The sequence below is a fragment of the Phragmites australis genome, chromosome 1 (genome assembly GCF_958298935.1).
Source record: "Phragmites australis chromosome 1, lpPhrAust1.1, whole genome shotgun sequence".
In the NCBI taxonomy this organism is placed as follows: Eukaryota; Viridiplantae; Streptophyta; class Magnoliopsida; order Poales; family Poaceae; genus Phragmites; species Phragmites australis.
In genome coordinates, this window is record NC_084921.1 from 41,664,941 (window position 1) to 41,688,060 (window position 23,120).

At 45.5% G+C, this 23,120-nt stretch overlaps 3 protein-coding genes across 3 annotated transcripts; 1 reads left to right on the forward strand and 2 right to left on the reverse strand.

Moving 5' to 3' along the window:
- The first annotated feature begins 6,547 nt into the window (after positions 1–6,547).
- Positions 6,548–8,882, forward strand: LOC133919699 (GDSL esterase/lipase At5g45670-like). Its single transcript, XM_062364186.1, has 4 exons — positions 6,548–6,899; positions 7,422–7,546; positions 7,670–8,168; positions 8,295–8,882. Exons 1-4 carry the CDS (start codon positions 6,665–6,667, stop codon positions 8,516–8,518), a joined length of 1,083 nt encoding a protein of 360 aa, XP_062220170.1. The 5' UTR covers positions 6,548–6,664; the 3' UTR covers positions 8,519–8,882.
- LOC133919707 (HVA22-like protein f) lies at positions 8,812–10,070 on the reverse strand. The gene is made up of 5 exons (XM_062364198.1): positions 9,947–10,070; positions 9,773–9,799; positions 9,545–9,667; positions 9,182–9,428; positions 8,812–9,085 (listed from the first exon to the last, which is right to left on the reverse strand). The coding sequence occupies exons 1-5, from the start codon at positions 9,991–9,993 to the stop codon at positions 9,059–9,061; spliced, it is 471 nt and encodes a 156-aa protein (XP_062220182.1). The 5' UTR covers positions 9,994–10,070; the 3' UTR covers positions 8,812–9,058.
- Positions 10,071–16,432: 6,362 nt separating this feature from the next.
- On the reverse strand, positions 16,433–20,679 carry LOC133919717 (uncharacterized). The gene is made up of 3 exons (XM_062364209.1): positions 20,383–20,679; positions 19,932–20,250; positions 16,433–19,310 (listed from the first exon to the last, which is right to left on the reverse strand). Exons 1-3 carry the CDS (start codon positions 20,430–20,432, stop codon positions 16,644–16,646), a joined length of 3,036 nt encoding a protein of 1,011 aa, XP_062220193.1. The 5' UTR covers positions 20,433–20,679; the 3' UTR covers positions 16,433–16,643.
- Between the last annotated feature and the right edge of the window lie 2,441 nt (positions 20,680–23,120).

A 23,120-nucleotide genomic window follows, 5' to 3' on the forward strand; every position in this document is an offset into this window, starting at 1 on the left:
CTTGTGTTTAATCACCTTGAATAATTACTTTAAGCACTTTGGTGGCTTAGATGTCTTCTCATGTGTATATGAACTTCTCTAGACTCCAGCACCTTCAAATGGCTGAGTGGAGGGGTATTTATAGCCTCAAACTCGCGCACTAGCTGTTAACCCAACGACTCTGAAAAGTTGTTAACACCGGATGATCTGGTGAGAACAGTAATACTAACACCGGATCATCCAGTGAATACACTCTTAAAAACTAGCCATTGAAACCACACTCATAGCTCTGTGAACACCGGACACATCGGTGTATACTTCATTTTTATCACCGGACTATCCGGTGAGTTATCCTTAGCCATCCGAGTATTTTCTTCTTCTCGATGTAAATTGCTCTGGTGTGTTCATCCGGCGCACATCACTTCATCACGAGACTATCCAGTGAGTTGACTTTAGTCATCTGAGCCTTTGCAACCCTCTCTGGAAATAATGCTCCGGTGTTACACAGCCTTCATCACTGGACCATCCGATGACTTGAACTTTGTTCTGCTCCTTTGTACTGTTCATTGTCCGGTGTTCATTCCATTAGCACCAGACCATCCGATGAGTTGAACCTTCGATCTTCAGCGGCTACATCATTCTCTGGAAATGCTCCGGTGCAACTATCACTGATCATCAGATTATACGGTGAGGCATATTCTTCAGCACATCACCTTATCTGGAAGAATTGCTCCGATGAGCACTCTGCTCAAACACCGGACCTTCTAGTGAGGTCTTTAGGCATTTCTCCCATATGATAAATATACTCCGGTGAGTTCAACACCCAGAACACCGGACCATCCGGTGAGGCAAATTTTTCTGGAACTTCTCCAATTCAGTTCTTGTCCCGGTTGCAGTGGCTTCTTCATGTATTGCATCCATAAGACATACTAATATATATTCTTGATAAACATATTAGTCCCATTAACTATGTTGTTATTAATCATCAAAATCACGATCATAGCCTAATGAGGCCATTCTCACTAAAAAAATCTAGATCTTTGGTGCTATAAAGATATCTATGGATATCCCATTTGACTCCCGCCTAATGGTGTTATTAGAGTTGTGATATTTAATCTAGTAAGCTATCTGCAAATGCAATGCAATATCGGGTCTGTTGCGGTTTGTAAGATAAATATGCGCTTTGATGACATTAAGATATAGAACTTTTAGTTCAATATCTTTTCATCGTCAACCCAAGTATGAATAAATCTTGATTCATATTTAGGGATTGAATGAGCATGAGTGTTTTGATGGATATGATTGTCCAATATTATTTGGATGTTGATGAACTGATGGATAAATATTCCTAAAGGAATATGCTCAAGTTGTAGACTTAAACAAAAATTTGATTTTACCCAAATCATTCATCTCAAATTCTATCTTAAGATGATTACATACTTTGTCGTGTGTATTTTGGAGATGATACAAAATTTAATTGGGATTTTATTATGAACACGCATATGCAATTGTCGTAGTTGGAGTAACCCTTCTGTAGAAGAAACTCATTTAGTTAGTTGTACCACAATCAACTAACTGTTTAAAGTCATAAAGTGACTTTAAGTTGTACACAATATATATTACGATTTATATTTAGATTTAGAATACGAAGTCCATTAGAAATTTATATATCTATATCTATCCAATTTATTTGATCTACCAATGATATTGAATATGAGAATATAATTTCTACACATGCCATAGGGTATGTGATGAATTGATGAGCTAGGATTTCTGCTTTTAACTGGGTCAAGTTGCCTCTGTTCCATCTGTCCCTAATAACTCTGGTGATTAGAATTTCACAACTACGGCACATTAGCTCTTGCAATATGTGTTACCTACAGAACCATTTCAATCGTACATTTGGAATGCTGGAAAATTCCGTAAGAATTTTATCAAATGGCATAGCCACTGAGATGTACTCCCTCCGTCCATTTTTATAAGGCGTATTTTGATATAAAAAAGTCTTCAAAACTAGATTTTAACCACTAATTGCTCTTACATTAAATTGTCAATTGCTACAAAGTCAATATCACATTAAAAGCACTTTGAAATACAAATCAATTGGTACAAATTTTGTACACTAAATATGCATTTGACTAAACATACGCCTTATAAAGGTGGATGGAGAGAGTAGCTTAGGATACTCATATTGATCTGAGCATTGTTTGGTTGAACCTCAGTCTCCATGAGATGTGCTGAATGTGTGCTGGTAATGTACCTGCATGGGACTTAAATGTCTGCTTGTACAGTTCAGAATGCTCCAAACAAGTCTTGATTAGGCTACAGTGAAGTATCAGTGTTTCATTACTGCCAACTTGCTAGCCTTAATTAGGCTACAATTAGCTCTTAGTAATGCTTCACTAATTATCTTATTCTAGAATTTTCTCCTGTCCTGCTAGTAAGGGAATGTCTAGAACATTGACAAAATACTTGGGGTGGATCTGGTTCGTTGTTTGGTGGGATTACTAAATACCACTACATTCTGTATAAAATTCAGGCTATAGAACGAGCCGATTGGTGTGGTTTTAGTTTTGCTAGCCATGCTGACCCCTGGGGCCTATTGGGATCGTATCCTTATTCATCGGTGTCAATAATTAGGACAAACAGTTTCCCCTATGCACACATGCATCAGATATAACACTCCTACGTTGAAGCCTCCCCCCCCCCCCTCTACAGGAAAATGCTATCCTGTCCTGTCTTAGCAGGCCTGAATCAGTGCTTGTTGGAATTAGTGGTTAGCTGGGGCCCATGCAAGAACATGAACTGCGATTGCTTGGCTGATGCAGTGTGACCGTTTGTCAGCTCAATCTAGACTACTTGTACTCCTATATTGTGCCATGTGAAATTTATGAAAACACGGAGTTTGGCTTCGTATCATCCGTGCATGCAACTGCTTTAGATTGAGTGCAAATGCTTCAAATTACTAGGCCGGACATTTCTTCAGTGAGACAACCGAGCAGGTAAGCAGGTAGGTACTGGTATGCATTACTGTAACAATGTGGTTGCCTTTTTGTTATGGGTGCTTTGAGCTTTGTATTCTCCAATCCTGGGACTTAGCAATACAAACGGAGAAATTAAGATCAAACAGCACCCACGTACCCAACCATGTATACATTAATGCATCTTGATCAGCCGTTAAAAACGGCTTGAGAGGACTGCCCGTATGTCATTATCCCATAAGCTGGCCTGGTCGGCATCATATATCTTTACCTACATTTGAGGCTAAGGTGCTCACCAACTCGATGTATTTATTGTTGGGTTTGATGCCATGCATCTAGATCTGCTTCCCAATCAAGCAAAATTTCCTACTCATATGTTGCTACTTGGTAGGCAAGGCGAGGCTAGGTACAACTAAAAATAAATAAAAAATTGCTAGTACATTGTATATGAATTGAATTTTGACTCAGCTGCTGCTAGGCCAAGCGAAGCTAGCTTCGAATTATTCATGGAGCAACATTTGTAAATGCTGAATAGGGTGTATTTGGATCTAATGTTGTTGGCCGCCGAGAAAACCGATGGAAGAGTTACTCTTATGCATGAACAATATCATTTTTTTTGGGAGAATCCACAATATCACAAGTCCCACACTGAACACTTTGAACTCGTTATCTTTTTCAACTGACCATGTTTATTGTGTCTGGTAAAACTGGCTGGTTTCATTGTTTGCACCGGTTGATCAACAACTTTCTCCATATTGACAATTGTATTGTTTAGTGACTGACTGGTTGTCCATGACTACTTCCTTGTCGGTGAATGCCCAAGTTTTTCTCCCACAAAATGCACGATCCTTGTAGCATACATAATCCTTCAGTTCATGACATCCACAATATTAATAGCAGTCCTGGCATTATATCAACACTTGCTGCTCTGAGATCAACTCAACTCAGTCATCCTGCGTCCTGCTGATGATCGAGTTGTTTGGAAATGGACCTCTACCGGTCAATACTCTACGTGTTCAGCTTACAACATCATGTTTGAAGGTTGCCTCGGGGGAGCCAAGCTCGTGTGGAGGACTTGGGCAGCTGCTAAAGTTAGATTTTTTGGTTGGCTTGCGCTCCATGGTAGACCAAAGGTGGGCACCTCGGTTCTTGATTGGTGGACCAATATTCGAGCGAGGGTGGATAGCAATTTCAAAAAAGGACTTGACTCTTCTAGTTTGTTGGAGGCTCTGGCTATCAAGTAACAATATCATCTTCAACAAAATACGTATCTCCCTCGATTCCCTAGTGACCCTAATCCGGGGTGACATCACTCAATGGTGTCATGCTAGTGCGACAAACCTGAGCGTACTAAAAGAACGGTTGCACACCTATGGCTCTGTTTTCTAATTTGCGCTTTGTCTACCATCGTTGTTCTAAGATTCCTATAATTTTCCTTCATATAAGCTTCGGTATCTAGTTCTGTCTAAGTTCGTTGTGTATTATATGCTTTCTCTTCCTATTTAATATAAAAATACGTAGCTCTCCTACGTATTCAAGAAAAAAAATATTAATAGCAAAATAGCTCCATCCACGGAGACCATGTCGTATAGTAGCAGGATATAGTCTGTGGCATATATCCGCACCCGCGCGTGGATCGGCCAGTGAATCTCCCTGCCATTCTCGCACTGTTCGATGGCCGAAACGGACATGTTGCCATGTTAGCAAGAAAGCGGAAAAGGTCTTGCGCTAGTGGTCTCGCCGCTTCAGGATTCGGATGCGCGTGCGGAGCATGGGGAGAAAGGCACGGGCCGAGTAAAGCGCCGCCGTGGTAGGTCTCTTCTCCCTTCCTCCCGCGGTTGCCCTCGTGTCATGTGCGCCGGTAGCTCGCTCGCTCGATCAGGGGCAGCGGTGCTTTGAGCGCAAAAAGAAAAAAAGAATTTCGGGGGACTGCACTGCACTGTAACGTCGGCGCGGGCACTTGAAGGCGCTCACGTTAGCTCCTTCCTACCGCCATTAATGGAGCTGCCCTGACTCTCTCTATGTACTGCCGTGCATTATCTTTTTCCCCCGTTTTTAAATGTGAAAAATGGCATGCCTGCTTATCTCACGGACTAGCCTATGCCCACTTGGCCTTGCGGACGGAGATATTGAGTACAGTTGTTCTAACTATTCACACTTGGGGTCTTGGGGGTTACTATATCTTAGTATGGAGTTTCATAAAAGAATGGCCTTTTAGGATATCCCTACTACGTCGAACTATCTAGACTCTCGCTAGCGATATTTTCGATGTAAACATATCAAACCTATTTCTGAGGGTTAAGGATTTCTTTTTTAAAGTAACAGGGTTAAGGTTTCTGACAAGGAAAAAAGGATATCCATAGTGGAAACGAAATGCACTTGATTTTCTGTCCGTAAAAGGCTCTTGTTTCTTTCCCAAAGAACGCCGCCCTATATCTCTGTCCTTGGCGCGAAAGAAACACCACGGTAACCACTGTTCGTGGCAGAGTGAAGTCCCAGCAGGTAGCCAAGCAACCCAGGCTACTGCAGGATCCTGATCGGGTGTGAACTCGGATCTTCTATATTAATGCAGAGGATCACTATTTATATAGTAAAATAAGTTTTGCGCTACAGTGTTATATAGTAGCTAATCATATTTATTGTAGCAACAGTAATCTGATTTACTGTGCATTCGTTCTGACACTGTACGTGTACTGTAGTGATACTGTACATACGGGTCTGATGCATGTATCGTGAAATCAACTGCTCAGATCGGGCCTAATACATTTTACTGTGGATACAGTAGCCTCTTTGCAGTTGCCTATAGCAACTACAGGATCCCGATCGGGCGTACATACATGCATGCCACGCTCCGGATCTAGGAGTAACTGTTACAACTCCTGTTCATATAGCACACGCCGAATCTCAGTCTTCCTACCATCCTGATCACGCACGCAGTGCAGTGCACTGATAACAAAACGTATTTTCACCGGACGCGTTGGCCGCAGCGGCCTGGGGAATTTAATGAAGTGAGGAGATCCGTGTAACCCTGCGCTGCTGCGGAACACTAGTAACTTCTCAGCTTGCTCGGTAATCAGGTCCTTCGGACCAGGGCTGTTGAAACGTCTCCAGGTGACGGGTAGATTATTGGGACTCGATGTATGATGGGTAGATTGTTGAACTAGATTTAATTCTACATTAGAAATTGATAATAAGATAGCATGATATAAAAGTGGAGGGGTATTTATCTATCAAACTAGTTTTTTTAGTTGAATTGATTAAGAATCTTGATCGTAGCTCTGATTGAACATGTAAATATAGTAAACTCATTATGATCTGAATCAGGGACGTCTCGTGAGTATAACGAGCTATGCGTATCCTAAAAGACTTCATCGCATCCACATAGCAGATCAGCAGGAAGACATGGCCACGTTGCCACGGTTCAATGCGCGGCTCCAAAACCTTCAATGTCCAACTCAGCACAGTACACTGCCGCTCGATCGCGCGCCCGGCCCACCGCAGCAGTGCCATACGCGAGCGAGCGTGAGCCTCCATCTCTGCCGTCGGCACACTGACCTATTGCCTATATATACTGCTGCGTGGCTCGCGAGCTCTTCAGAAACAAGCCGGCCACCATTGATCCGTCGATCTCCCTCCTCTCTTCTCCGGCCCCGTGCAGCAAGCAAGCCGGCCGGCCAGCACGTTAGCTACCTAGCCTTGCTGCCATGGAGCTGAGGCGGCTGCTGTGCCTGGTCGCGGCGGTGAGCTGGGCGCTGGCGGTGGCGCGGTGCGACCCGCAGGTGCCGTGCTACTTCATCTTCGGCGACTCGCTGGTTGACAACGGCAACAACAACTACATCGTGTCGCTGGCGCGCGCCAACTACCCGCCCTACGGCATCGACTTCGCCGGCGGCCCGTCGGGGCGCTTCACCAACGGACTCACCACCGTCGATGTCATCGGTAAGCTAGCTAGCGTAGGTAGTTGCAATACATGTACGTAGGTGGTCACGTCGAGCAGGATAAGGTGGCTACCGGGGACACCTGCCTATAGCTTCTCCTTGTCGATTACTACTACTAGAAGTAGGAGTAACTCACTCATACGTGATGTGATGTTAGTGGTCGTCATTCACGCATGCATATCTGGGTGATAACCTGGCATAGATTCTAGGAATAGAAAATTCGGGAGAGATGTAAATTAAGACGGATATGGGAGTTTTTGTAGATGTGGTTGTTGAAGAAGAGCCACCGGCCGAGACGCCAGAGTCCTCACTCGGTCTGGCAGAGCCAAAATAAGCGTGCCGTGTGCGTCCTGTTGTATCCTTAAAAAAAGTTGCATGACATGTATGTGGCATGACTCTGCACTCACTTTAACAATTAGTGTGGACGGAAAACTTGGGCGCCAGAAGCAAACTCCCATGCAGTTATCGTACGTGCACCGATTTCTCATTTTCTAATCACGTACTTCGTTTCGTGAATGCGCAGCGCAACTTCTGGGCTTCGACAACTTCATCCCGCCGTTCGCCGCCACGAGCGGGGATCAGCTCCTCGGCGGCGCCAACTTCGCCTCCGCCGCCGCCGGGATCCGCGCCGAGACCGGGCAGCAGCTGGTACGTGATCGACTCAATCACCGGCGAGGCGGCGACTAGCTATGTCTCGCCGATTTATTAATGCAGAAATGAGATCCCAACCGATCGTCATGCATGTCATGCGCGCGCGCCACGTGCGTGCAGGGTGGTCGGATCCCGTTCGCGGGGCAGGTGCAGAACTACCAGACGGCGGTGCAGACGCTGGTGAACATCCTGGGCGACCAGGACACGGCGTCGGACCACCTGAGCCGGTGCATCTTCAGCGTCGGCATGGGCAGCAACGACTACCTCAACAACTACTTCATGCCGGCCTTCTACAACACGGGCAGCCGCTACACCCCCGAGCAGTTCGCCGACGCGCTCATCGCCGATTACCGCCGCTACCTCCAGGTGCTGTACAACTACGGGGCCCGGAAGGTGGTCATGATCGGGGTGGGGCAGGTTGGGTGCAGCCCCAACGAGCTGGCGCGGTACAGCGCCGACGGCGTCACCTGCGTCGCTCGCATCGACGGCGCCATCCAGATCTTCAACCGCCGGCTCGTCGGCCTCGTCGACGAGTTCAACGCGCTCCCCGGCGCACACTTCACCTTCATCAATGCCTACAGCATCTTCAACGACATCCTCGCCAACGCCGCCTCTTACGGTAATCGATCGATGATTACGAAACCCAAATTAATGGCCGCCCAAATTAGGACGAGTGGTAGTACAAACGGTACAATGATTGGATCATTTGCATGTGTTGATGCATGGTGATCGTACGTACGTGCAGGTTTCACGGTGACGAACGCGGGGTGCTGCGGAGTGGGCAGGAACAACGGGCAGGTGACGTGCTTGCCGTTCCAGGCGCCGTGCGCCAACCGGGACCAGCACATCTTCTGGGACGCGTTCCACCCGTCGGAGGCGGCCAACATCGTCGTCGGACGGCGGTCCTACCGCGCCAAGTCGCCCAACGACGCCTACCCGATGGACATCAGCACGCTCGCCTCCATCTGATCGATAATAATTCTGTTGGCTCACCAAGGGTGGAACCGGAATTGATTCAATTCGCCGTGCATCCATTCCTGTACAAGCGCGTATATTTGTAATTTTGGCGAGGGCATACTTCGATTCGCAGTGGATATCTAGACAATAATTAATTGATAGTATATTTCAGTTTTCATTTTGTTTCTATGCTGATGCATGCCTGAATGGGCAAAAGATCGAAACAGGCATGCATGTTCTGTAACTTACTAGCCGTGTTCTGGAGAGACAGAGGTAGGGTCAAGGGATGTGTGGGTCTCATTCAGAGAAATGTATTTAACAGATAAGAATTTCAAAGGATTATACCAAATATGTAGCTTCGTTCGTCATTTGTTCATGGAAACTTTTCTTATACAGAAGTGCTAGTATCTTGCCAAGCCCAACGAACAGATCAAACACACACATCACGTCAGCAGCAGATAGTCGAGTGAGTATGCTGCAAATGCACGGCGGCCATCAGATGCCTTCCCCCCGCCTGAAACAATGGGTGCCTTCGGCTCAACGCACGCTAAACTAGACCCTCTTCGCTTCCTCTTCAGCCTGCACAGGTTACAGAAACTTTTTTCGATCAGAAAAAACACTTTTAAAACCATCGCCGAAAACTCTCGGAAGGCACGGCGAAGGAGAAGAACTCACGGCTCGGATGATCTTGTCCAGCGCGTCAGGCCCGTGCGTCTCGATGAAGCGCTCCACGGACTTGCGCGCGTCGAGGCTCATCATCTGAAGCACCCTCCGCTGCCGCTCGTTGTAGTTGGGGCTCACGTAGCTGTCGATCTTGAAGTAGCGCCGGACGTGCGTCTCGTAGATGTAGGCCGCGCCATTGAAGATGGGCAGCACCAGCCAGCAGCAGAAGAGCAGCTTCATGTACGGCCACAGAGGGAACCTGAGAAGAAGGATGCAGATTTCATTTCAGCATGTGACCTCAACGGGCAACGGCAGCACTGCGTTGGCCGACTGAAGAAGCTGGACAGAGGAGGGAGTTGCTGAATGGAAGCTTACCACTGGAGAACTTTCCAGCATGAGAGCTCAAAGAGGGTGATCAGGGAGTAGAGGACCCAGTAGGTGAGCCACTGCTGATCGTCCAGGGGAGAAGGGCTCTCTATTGCGCGCATCGACGCGTATCTGCCAATTTTGTTCATGAAAACCTTTGTTAGAATTCAGAGTACAGTGCTAATTTCCTCATGGTGCTGTGTTGATTGTTTCTGAAGAGGGTGATTCGTTACTTACAGAGGATAAAGCAGCATGATCCCTGGCCTGTCCGGTGCAAAACAAAAGAAAGAAATAGAATGAAATGGAGAGTTCATATGGATCGAAGAACAAAACAGCAGCCAAAAGCTTGGGACAGCCATTGTTGCCAGGACTATTGTATGATATGAAACACTCCGGGCATGCTGCGCTTACCCAACAAGGGCGTCCAAATGTCTAGCAAGGGCTCCAAGAACACCCATGATTCGTTGCTGCGACTTCCGAGCAGCTTGTTCCGAGGTTTCTTGATCTGCTTCTCGTTTTGCGATGATGTAGATGACAAGGGATGCACAGATGGATTTATACTTCTGTATGGGGCGTTTAATATTATGGGATCAAAGGACGAGAAGAAAGGCATCATTGCCGATACCATGCAAAGTCTTCTTTACTCTTGTTCCAAGGAAAGTAAGAACAATGCAGTTGGAAAGGTCTGAAGCAACTGCGTGCATCGACAGGAAGCTTTTCCAAGGTTGCAGGACCAGAAGACTACCAACATGAAGCTGCATAAGTTTAGGATGCGTTTGGTTGGAGTATAAGTGAGATTAGCATGTGAATAATTGTTGTATTGATCCGTGTCACAAGGATTACAATATATAGTCCTGTAGGCGAGCTATGTGGGACTGAATCCTAGCTAAACAAGGAGGCTGGATGGGCGTCAACCAGAGGCAAGACGCACAGCAGCCGGATGCGTGCGTGGCGTCGTGCACCAGGAGTCCATGCGGTGCGCGCGTGTGCGAGTCAGACGAAGAGGGCCAAACAACTTAGGAAATCGTCTAACACACCTCCACAGTCGGAGCCTCGCAGAAGCGAACATTCAGACTGGACCTGAACTTAGTGAACATTGACGTTGGAAGCTACTTGGTGAAGATATTTGCATAATGTGACGAGGTCGGGACATGAAGAACACAGAAGTCACTGAGGGCGACACGTTCCCGAATGAAGTGTAGATCAATCTCCGTGTGTTTGGTGCGCTGATGTTGCACCGGATTTATGAAGAAGTAGACTGTATTGATGTTATCACAGTAGACAAGGGTCACACGCTGTAGTGGACAATGAAGCTCCTGAAGCAACTATCGCAACTAGTGAGCCTCGGCAACGGCATTCACCACAGCTCGATACTCTGCCTCCACACTGGAACGAGATACAGGTTTCTGACGCTTGGAGGACCAGGAAATAACATTATCACCTAAGAATACTGCATAGCTAGAAGTGGACTTGTGAGTATTCGAGCAACCTACCAAATCCACATCAGAATAAACAACCAGCTCCGTTGAATATGACCAGTGGAGAAACATACCATGATCCAGAGTGCCATGAATGTATCGGAGGATGAGCTTTAGCACAGTAAAGTGAGGCTCCCGAGGATCATGCATGTGAAGACAGACCTACTGAACGGTGTAAGCAATATCCAGACAAGTGAACGTCAGATGGAGGAGGCCAAGATCCTTCATAGTGAAATCTTGTTAGAGTGCAGAAATAATCTGGTGAAGAAGAGTATATGAGGAGGCAATCAACAAAATGTCATCCACATAGAGGAGCAAATAAGTCATGTTGGCACTGTGATGGTAAATGAACAAGGAAGTGTCTGATTTTGCCTCAACAAACCCAAGAGATGAAATGTGAGAGGCAAAACGATTGTACCATACAAGAGGCGCCTGCTTGAGGCAGTAGATGGACTTGTTCAGACGACAAACATAATCCAAATGCGAGGAATCCATGAAGCTAGTTGGTTGAGAGCAGTACACTATTTTAGTCAAGGTGCCATGCAAGAAAGCATTCCTTGCATCCAATTGATGAACATGCCAATCCCGAGACAAAGCCGAAGACAAAACGATGCACACAGTGGCAGGCTTTACAACGGGGCTAAAAGTCTTATCAAAATCAATGTCGGGTCATCGTGTAAAGCCACAAAGAATCCATCGTGCTTTGTATCTATCAAGTGAGCCATCGGACTTGAGCTTGTGGCAAAAGATCCATTTGCCGATAACAATGTTGCCTTGCAAGGGTCGTGGCACAAGAACCCAAGTATCTGCATACTCCTCTTCCATGGCATGACACCAATTCGAATCAGCCAAAGCAGATCGATATGTCTTTGGAATTGGAGATAAAGTGCCGTCATGCAGGTTGAGGCACTGAACCGGCTAGCAGAAACCCGTTTTCCCTTGTGTCACCATGGTATGCTCATTGGTTATGGGTAGGGTTGGCATGACACCGACTGGAAGTGGCCTGGTGGGCACGGCAACATGCACAGCAGTCGCGGGCGATGGGGGCGCCCCATCCAGAGGCACTGGAGGCGAGGGCGGCATCCTTGGCAGCACGGGCAAGGGGGCAGGCGTTGCACCCGGTATTGGCATTGTAGGAGGTACGACGCTGGGAGGAGCCAAGGCACGCATTGGGCTGGGGCCAGGCGTTGAGGGGTTGTCAGGCGCCAAGGCCTCTTTGACCAAGCCGCGCACAAAGCTAGGGGCCAGGGCGTGACCAAAGACGGTCGTACCGCTGAGGTGATCTGCAGACAAAGACGAACATTGTGAACCAATGGATGTCGGCACAAATGTGTTAGTAGATAAAAAAAATCAAAATCACCAGGGGTTAGTTGGTTGTTCAACTCGGCGAAAGGGAATGAGGTTTCATCAAATGTCACATGTCGGGAGATGATAACCCGATTGGACGAGAGATCGAGACACCAGTAACCTTTGTGATCAAAGGAATAGCCAAGAAATACGCACATGGTGGAGCGAGGAGACAACTTGTTGGGCACGATGGCGGGCAATTTGGGATAGCACTTTGAGCCAAATACACTGAGATGAGAACATGTGGGTGGCACGTCGCATAGCACGAAGTAAGGAGTGGAGAAAGAGAGAGCTTTTGTAGGGAAGCGATTGAGGAGATATGTGGCAACATGGAGGGCTTCAACCCAGTTGGAGGGGGAGGCTTTCTTGAAAAAGGAGGGAATACACTATGTTGTTGGTAGACCGAATGATGTGTTTGACCTTGTCGTTTTGCTGGGAAGTGTAGGGGCATGACATGTGAAGAGCAACACCATTGGTGAGGAAGAAAGTGTGGGTGGTGGAGTTATCAAACTCGCGGTCGTTGTCACACTGGACACCCTTTATCTTGGTGCCAAACCGAGTAGCCACATAGGAGAAAAATTAGAGAAAGTGGAAAAGGTGTTAGATTTAAGACGTAAGGGAAACATCCATAGAAAATGAGAGCAATCATCAAGAATAACTAAGTAGTATTTGTAACTGGAGACATTGGCAACGGGAGAGGTCCAAAGATCATAATGCACTAAGTCGAAATTCTTGAGAGCTCTAGGGTTTGATGTGGCAAATGGAGGGCGTACATGATGGCCAAGTTGACAGGCATGACATAAAGTGTCACTAGCACCCTTATTACATAAAATAGCAAAAGAACTAGCAAGTCTAGAAAGAGCATCGCCACTAGGGTGACCAACACAACGATACCAAAGCGAAGCGGGAGCGCCAGCGAGAAGAGCACGAGATGAAGTGGCGGGTGCCGACACATGAAGAGGGTAGAGAAGACTAGAGCTATTGCACCTGGCGATCACATTCCTGGAACGAAGATCCTTCATAGAAAGGCCGACAGGGTCAAACTCAATGGAACAGTTATTATCAATAGTGAACTAATGAACATATATGAGATTCTTAATAACGTTAGGAGTGACAAGGGCATTATTAAGATGAAAGGGACCAGGGAGGACTATGGAACTGGTGGAGGTGATAGGCAACAGTGACCCATCACCGAAAACAATAGAGGATGGAGTAGAGAGGAGAGAGGGACGTGACAAGGAGATGTTACCGACGTCAAAGGTCATATGGGAGGTCTCCCTAGAGTCCATGAGCCAATCAATAGACTGTGGCGGTGTGAACATCATAGTGCTGAAAGCATTGTTGAAGGAGTGTTGATCCCAGTTAGGAGAGGGAGCGAAAACCATAGGAGGGTACGACCCCTATGACGAGTAGATGAGCTGTGGCATCGAGAACTGCTGCACTAGCAGGTAGGCAACTAGCACGTGTGCAACCATGAGCGCATGCTGCTGTGCGCCAGGGACCGGCGTGCACTGCTGCTGTTGTGATGCGTTAGGGAAGCACGGCCACTGCTACCGCGGAGGACCACCAAGGACGCCAGGCTAGGAGCTCAGACCTAGCCACATCAGAATTGTCCCTGTCCAAGGGTTGTAGAACGAAGGCCACCCCTGGCTAGGGTTAGCGGAGGGGGTGCCACCATTGCAATGGTGATGACAAGAGGAGCTGTTGGAGGTCTGGCTACTACCTTGCGGTGAAGTAGATAGGTTCCCACCTGACGAACCAGTAGGCAGTGCACTGCTGTTACCCCGTGAACCCGGGGGCACGACAGCGAGGAGGGTAGTGGAGGGCTAGGATGGGCGAGACGCGAGATGCCATAGTGAGCTCCTCGAGCAGGAGATCAGCTCAGACATCTACGAAGGTGGGGAACGACTGTTGCCGCTTGAGAAGAGTCGCCATATACTGGAACTTCCTGTTGAGGACGCACAGAACGGCGAGAACAAGTGTGTGATCGAGGATGGGCTCCCTGAGATCATTGATGGTATCGGCTATACTCTTCAAGCGGTGACAATAATCGGAGATATTGAGATCACTTTGGACAAAAGCACGGAACTCGGTGTCAAGGTAGAGAGCCCACGTCTCCCGATTGCCGATGAACTATTGCTCGAGCCACACAGCGCACACGGTGGTGATGTGCACTATCACGATATCGACGGGCTCAGGTGTGATGGTGTTGTAGATCCACTTGAGAATGACGCAATCCATCCAAACCCAATCGGGGGAATCGCAGTGGACGGCGTCAAGAGGACATGATCGGAGAGGGAGTAATTCCCAAGGGTAATGAGAAAGTAGCCACGTCACTTGTTGTAGTTGGGGGAGATGAGGTCCAGAACCACGGGAATGAGTGTTCGAATGTTCGGAACCGCGACGACTTGCGCATGTAAATTGGCGAGGGCAGCGGCTTCATGGAGGAGCAGGGCCTAGGCGAGGTCGTCTGCATGGGAGGCAGCATCGTCACGTGCGTGGGCCGCGGCTTCCTCGCGTTCACGAGCGACGGCGGCCTTACGATCGCGGGTGGCGACGGCGGCATCGCAATCGCATTGGGCAGCAGCAACCTCAACCTCGCCGCGTTGCTGAGCGGTAGCAGTGTTGTAAACCATGGTGGCAGGTGGCATGTGGTTAGGGCTCGACGAAAACGTGTGGTCGCAAGGAACGGACACACCTCATCGTACCATGTAAGCTAGATTAGCACATGAATAATTGTTGTATTGATTCGTATCACAAGGATTACAATATAGTCTATAGGCGAGCTATGTGGGATCGGATCCTAGCCAAACAAGGAGGTCGAACAGGCGTAAGCCAGAGGCATGGTGCACAATAGCTGGATACGTGCGTGGCGTCATGCACCGGGAGTCCAGGCGAGCGTCAGCCAAAGGCATGGTGCACAACAACTAGATGTGTGCGTGGCGTCGTGCACCAGGAGTCCAGGCGGTGCGCATGTGACCGAGCCGGACAAAGAGAGCCAAACGACCCAAGAAATCGTCTAACATGAAGGATAAAATTAGATAAGATATGACCATCTATGTTTTGTTAGATGAGACGATCTAATTTCTTGTTTAGTAGTATAGATAGAGTGATCTAATTTCTCGTTAGTTGTACGGATAGAATTTTGATATGGTTAGCCAAAAATTGTAGGACATGCTTGTCATATATTTTGTTTTTTCATCAAAATATAATCATGTGAGATATTGTTTTTTTATTTAATTGCAATTAATACAATGATACAATCAGATCAATAATTTATGAGATAATATCATTTAAAGTGTGCTAAGAAAAAATACATTTACTCTAACCAATCAGACTATATCACATCAACAAGGATAAAACTCATCCAAACACGGATGTTTCCGTTCATCATTTTTTGGTAGATGGGCTTATCCAACGTCTAGAAGAATATTTCTGAAAGGTAACCACCCCATCCATAACTGCGTTGAACTAATCACCTTCGAAAACTGGATAGTCATATCCCATCCAGGAATATCCCACAAATCAAACACACGCTTAGTGGGTTCAAGGACAGCACCTATCATTGTGTAGCTCATCTGATCAGCTCAAAAGCTAAGGCTGATGAATCTGCAAAAGGACAGCACTTCCATTCCAAATGCTCACTTTAGTTTATCCATCTTTGGAATGTTAGATTTAGGCAATAGACTTACAATGAAAAAGGGGTAGAATTAAGGTGAATATTGCAGTGCTGCACAAAAGGACTAGACGGGGCGACCAAGGGAGACAAAAAGTGAAACAGGCAGCTTTGTAACTGCAATGACAGACAATTGCAAAGCAATCAAGTGTAAGTCCATTGAACTGCTATGCATGATGGATACAGAACAGATTGAAAGTAAAATGCAGTAAATCTCTGCTTTACTTTCAAGCTTAAAATAATATGCGCAGGCCACACAATTGAACTGCTATGCATCATGTGGGATCATAACACATACTGTTGGAAATAGAATGCTCCCAAAATAGAAATACTCAAGTAGTTACAGTTTTTATAGTTCAAATGTCCTCAAGTTTGTGTCAGATATGGCATGATATGTAATCAAACAATCAAATAATCTTGCACATTTGACTGGGAAAATTACAAGAATAAAAGTAACCCATTAATTGCTAAACTAACGTGTTCAGAAATATGGATCTCTTACAACTTTTCTGGGATGGCAGCTATTCATGCTGACCATTCAAATACCAAAAAAAAATCCAAACTATAAGTTGAACGAGGACACCTGATTATTTCTTCTTGCTTTCCACTATAATACAACTGAACTAATATCATTATCCACTGAAAATGCAGTGGAGTATAGCAGTTTGGAATGATCATTCAGGTTTTGACCTGGCTTCAACATGGTTTTAGCTCCTGCAACCAACCCAGCCCTCGACATTGTTTCAACAGCTGGAACTTGACCCGAACTGGCCATTAAAATGTTGTTTTCATTTCTTGATATTTGCACGGCATCTCCTGCTACTCTATTACTAAAATCAAGTATCCGAGGACCAACTGCGTCATTAAGTGACCAGCCAAGTGAATGGTTTATCATGTTTGGGCCCATAGACATAAAATCTTGTCTATCTGTAATAAGTTGTCTCTTTGCAGGTTGCTGTGAAACATTATCTGCATAAGCAGGTCTATTATTTATTTGATCAGCAAAACCAGCACCCTTCCTAACATCTGTATTTGTAAGACTGCCCGTAGAAGTTGGTCCAACTGTTGAAACAGATTTATTTGCCAAACTAGCTGTAAGAGGACACAGTCCAGGAGAAGAGTTTCTGGAGAAAGAATCATTCACGCCATAGTCAAAAAAGGATATGATGGATGCAGAAGATAACTTTGTTCCAGGTATCTGGTAGGGTTGGCGAATAGGCACAGAACTAGGATCGCCGTAAGACAGCAAAGTGGATTTCTGATACTTTTCCTTCATGCTCGCATTTAGCAACCCTTGTGGAATGGGAGAAGATTGGTTCACTGCTGGACCCACAAAATTGCGATCTTCTCTACTCATGTGTGATGCAGGAGTGCACAAATGAAACTGTTGATTCTGAGGAATGCTTATCATATAAGACGGTTGATGTAGTTCTAGATGCCTGGTCTCAGAGTTGGCACTGACCATGGATGCCTTGTTAAGTTCAGCTTGACGAACAAACTGAGTTCCAAAATTCCAAGTGCAATGTTTTATGGTTGAAGAAGCACTATTTATTGGTTGCCTTTTGTTATGGAGGCCATTGAAAGTAGTCTTTTGCCCTGACACAGTATTGTTGGGAATTCTTGCCAAAAAATCTGAAGAACCATTTAGATGTGCTCTTGGCATCACAGAATCCTGACAAGGGAACAATCTCTTCTGGGGAAACTGACATGAGATTGTGGCGCAGTGGTTTTCTTGAATGGTAATATTTTCATGACACTCTTTCCCCGTGGTTGATACATTATGATCATTGCTATGCTTACAAACTGAGACTGTCTTACCCATCAACCGCACTGTGGGTTGCTGCGGATGATAAACATCTTGGCCCACATAACCATCCAGAGCAGTTTTCCCAGCTTGAGAGTTGCTGAGACCAATCTTTTTCTGGCCTTGCATAACATTGGTCATGCCACTCACCAACTGCTGTTTTGGGTATCTTACTGTGTTCATTGATTGTTCATTTATAAACTTGTTTTCACCTATCTTTACATTGCAGTTTGAGATCTCCATTCTTTCAAGCCCAGGTAGCTTCATAAAAGCCAAGCCAATACTAGCAGGACTGCAAATTGGGTGAAGTTTAGAGTACCAGCTACCCTGGTTCTCTGTTGATAATGGCACAGCATCCACATGTTTCCTACTTTCATGGCACACATTACTTGTAAAGTTACCAGAAGGTCTGGAAGCTGGTTTGAATTCCTTGGCAGGCATACTTCTGCATGAAAACATGTCATCTGCATTGGTTCTTGTGTTGAAAACCCCTTGTGATACTGCATACGGCAATACAGTGCCTTGAGATGAAAGATGGTTCTTGGGTGTGACCACCGGACCAGAGATATCAGTACTCTTCTTGCCATTAACCGATGCATCTTTATATTTAGTTGCTTCAGTTCTGATTCTCATGGCAGGTGGACTTGTAGCAGAACTTGTATCATGTTTCTTAATTTCCTGAGAGCAGTTTGTGTTCGTATCAAAACAACCCTGTGGAGGATTGCTAGAACCACATTTTGACCTCAGGTCAGAATAAGAACTTAAAGCAGACCCACCAGTATATTTCAGCTGTGTATCACCAAGACATGGTTTCACCGCGCTGATGCTTTTATGATTTGGCTGACCATCGATCCCAGCAGTGGAAGGGTGACTCCTAGCTGCATCATTGTGAGAGATGCATGTTGGTTCTTTGTCAGGAGTTCCTTCATTTTTCATCAAGTCTTCAAGAGGAGATGGTGTATGTGCAGTGATGTCAGAAGCATGAATCAGTTTCAAGGGTACAGTTTCTGTTATAGCATCTGCTTCACTTTGATTTGTTATAAAAGATCCTTCTAGAACAGTCGGAGGTTCATCAACTCCGGTCCGAAACATAATATTGGAGCTTTCCAAGAGAGGGAGATCTCCAAAAATATCATCCTTGGATCCTGCGGCATGTTTCACCACTTCACAGCCAGTACTTACAGGATAATTAGTTGACTCACTGACTATTGTGCTTCGCTTATTTACAACAGAATTTGCTTCTTTACTCCCGAAAAGGCTACTGTGCATGTCATTAGAGGGGCCCATTCTTCCTCTGCTCTGTTTAATCATGCTGTTTTCATGAATTGGCACCCGCGCCTTGTCCAATTTCTTTCTTGGTGCAAATTCTCTCGTTGTATGAATAGAAGAACTTCTATGTTTTCTCAACAATCCCATATGCAGCATGTGCAGATGTAAACGAGATGTTGACTGAGGCTTAGAAGTTTTCTCCTGTTAATGAACACATCTTATTTATTGTGAGCTGAAAATAAGGAGCGAAACTTCATAGAGGAAAAATGAATATTATGCATTTAGGTTGCAGATTGTTCAACAAAACTTCAAGAGAATACTATAGTGCATTCGTCTTGAATACTTTTTGCTACACTATTTCTAGCAGAAAATAAATAGAAGCATGTTTGCTTGTGGCAATGCAAACGTTGACTGATAGAGAGTAGTTTGCTTCAGAGAACCTGAATTTTGGTCATGCAACGGAACAACAGTTTTAAATCATGATTCAGTAAATTGTATTATCAATAGGCTCAGTTTTATCAACTGAACAAACTCCTACTGTTCCTTACTTAGAGCTTCAAACAGCTAAAAGTAGCACACTTGCATGTTTTCTCGTACTGCCATAGTGCTATCTGGGCATTGTTGAACACAGTGCTAACACTTTTCATGTCTATCTGGGCATTGTTGGACACAAGTGCTAACACTTTTCATGTCTACAGGCAGCAAAATACTTGCACATTTGAAAAAGCTCGTACATTACCAATGCGCTTGTGGCTCCCCTTGAGACCTACAGCTACAAGCCCACAAAGCAAAAGCACATGCACCCATGAAGCAAAACCATACCTTGTTCTTCAAAAGGGACCTAAACTGGAGCGCGCGTAGCCGTTTCTTGGCCCTATCGGCTGCGGCACTCGAGCGAGATCCCTTCCTCTTGGTCCCCTTCCGCAGACCGCCACCCTCGACACCGCCTGCGGCAGCCTCTCTGCCCCTGGCGCCTGCCGAGAGACGGGCCCGCTCCGCCGCGAGCTCGTGCGGCCACCATCGGGACCGCGGCGGCAGCCCCATCGGCGGGAGCTGCGGCGGCGGCTCCCCCTCCCTGCATCCGCCGCCGAACGGGTAGAACTTGGCCGCGTCCACGGCCCGCATCCTCGCGGCAAAACCCCTGCGCCATGCGGTCGAACAGGTCAGCCGCCGACGCTCAGAAACGCCCCCACTCGCACAATACCCAGCCATGCCAAACAGACAGAAGCAGAAGCTCGAGCCGCGCAACACGAAGAAGGGCGCGCGTGCTTACCGTATCGAGAAGGGCTCGGCAGCCAAAGCGGCGGCGGGGGCCGCGGCCATCCGGGCTTCCCTAGCCCTGGCGCGCTCCGCTGACGAGAGATGGGGTCTGGGGAGCTCGAAGCAGCTCGAGCTGAGTGATAGTGGGGAGACGACCAAACGAGAAGGCGGAAAAATTGCAAAAAGAGCGAGTACAAAAGGGAGCGGGGGCGGGGCAGCCAGTGAGGCCCGAGGAGGTGGGGCCCGATGCGCGGCGGATTTCACGTCGGGGCTCACCGGACGCGTCGTCGTAGTCGCCTGCTTTCAATTACTGAGCCCGGCCTCGTGAACCGCGCGTGTTCTTTCTTCTTGGGGCTGCCGCGTGTTCCCCTACGATGCGCATAATATTAGGACAAGTCTGTTATACACTAGTCGTAATTATAGTTATTTTTATGCTATTTTTAAATTACGACTAAAAAATAACGCTTCCTCCGATTGTAAAGGTACGTCGTTTTAGATTTATGCATAGAGATTAAGAAAATAGATCAAATGACTTTGTTACCTTTTATTTATTCTGCATTGAAAAAGATAACGTATTTATTTGTGAGAGTGATATTTATTAAACAAATGTAAGAAGGGAATAAAAGAAAAAAAAGTGCATAGAAGTTCGAGAATGACTTATATTTAGAGAATAGTTGATGAGACTAAAACGACCTACATTTGCAATCAGAGGATTTAATTAGTTAAACAGCACAGACAGTTGAGTTACGGTTATTAAGAAAATATATAATTACGACTAGATTAGGTACCAAATTACAACTATATATATTTATAATAACTGATATATTTTGTGGATCGTAACTATACTGCTTTTGAGATCATAACTAGCGTATACGTAGAGATAAATAAGTTATGATCACATGATAAAAAGTATATAATTACGACTAGAGAAGGTATCAAAATATTACCTTATATATTTATAGTAATTGACATATCTTATAAATCGTAGCTAAACTGCTTTAAGATCGTAACGGGGCGTGCACAGAGTTGAACTACGTTACATCTAAGTACATAATAGATATAATATATATATATATATATATAATATTTGCAATTTTTTTACGGAACAGCAGGAGAGGTCTACTGATGATTTTCTATTAAATAAAGGAGTTATATAAATGGATATGAAACAAGGTCTTAGACCAAGGAGAAAGAAAAAAAGAAAAAAACCAAAAAATTACAAAGAGTCCAACCAGGTTTGCATGAGAGCCATCTTGCTCTCATTTTCCTTGACAATAGTCAAAGGCAAACTCATCTCTGAATGATTGTGTCTATAGAGCAAAGGAAACTATGTGTTGATAAAAAAAATAATGCTATTCATATGGATCCAGATGGACCAACATGCAACTATGATGATTTCATTGAAAATTGGCGAGCTGGTCCTATGCCTGCTTTCCTCAAGCCTATCTATCAAAAGTAAGGTTAAATCCCACACCATATGAAGAAATGACCAGCAGTCTTGACTGAAAGGGCAGAATAAGAAGATGATCCAAAGTCTCTTCAACTAAAGACATGCAGAGAACACAGTCATAGGAAGGAAGATGAAAAGACTTCATTCTCAGCAAATTCTTAGTGTTTAATCTATCCATTAACAGAAGCCAGAAGAAAAACTTATGCTTGCTTTGACAAGATGCTTTCCATAACCATAAAAAGGGTGGAGCAGCTGGCACCAATCCTATGAGCGATGAGTATGCCTTTTTGACTTGAAAATCATGGAATCCTAGATGTATGACCATAGATCATGATCATCAATCATGGAATCCTAGATGTATGACCAGGGCCGGCCCTGGAGGGGGGCGAGCGGGGCGGCCGCCCCGGGCCCTCAAAACCTAGGGGCCTATATGTATATGTATATTGTATATGTGTTCTGTCTTCTGTGCTGACTAGGCTGTGCTCTGTGCTCAACGCCACAAGCTCACAACTCGTCCGGTCCAAAACCAAACTGAAAAAATTAGATCTGTACGAGTGGATGTCTTGCGGCAGGCGGTGTCCAGACTCCGGAGTGTACTGGGGCATGCTATTTTTTTCATATGATGCATGCAACTGCTATTTATTTGATATAAAAAATATAACACTATTGTTTTAAGCCACTGTGCTATATAAATATTTTGAAATTTATATTTAACGGGGGCCCTATTTTTAATCTCGTCCTGAGCCACCGAAATATCAGGACCGGCCCTGTGTATGACCATAGATCATGATCATCCTCAGAAAGCTGACTTTCTTGTAAGAGATTATTGAGTTGTTGGAGTTGATCAGAAGCCAATAATGAAAGATGCAAGAAGAAGTTCAGCTCAGCATCTTGACCTAAAAAAATTATAACTAAAATATCCTTATCTCTGGCAAAAGAGTGAAGCTGAGGGGAAGTGTTGTTCAATAGACCATGACCCCAAAGTTCATTCCAAAACATGGCAGAGCAGCCATTTTGAATGGAGCAGGAGGCAGTACTTCTGAAGTCATCCACTAGGGATATTATGTCTTTCCACCAAAAGGATCCAAGAAGCTTTCTAGCATGTGGGGCCTTACCATTGGTATAATACCTTTGCCATGTGAGTTTGACCCATAGTATTTTACAATAATTATAAAATTTGTGAAGGAATTTGAATAGTAGAGCCTTGTTTTGTGCTCTGAGACTAAGAATACTAAGGCCACCCTCCTTCTTTGGCTGACATGCCTTGCTCCACTCCACTAAACATCTTCCTTTCTTGTTGA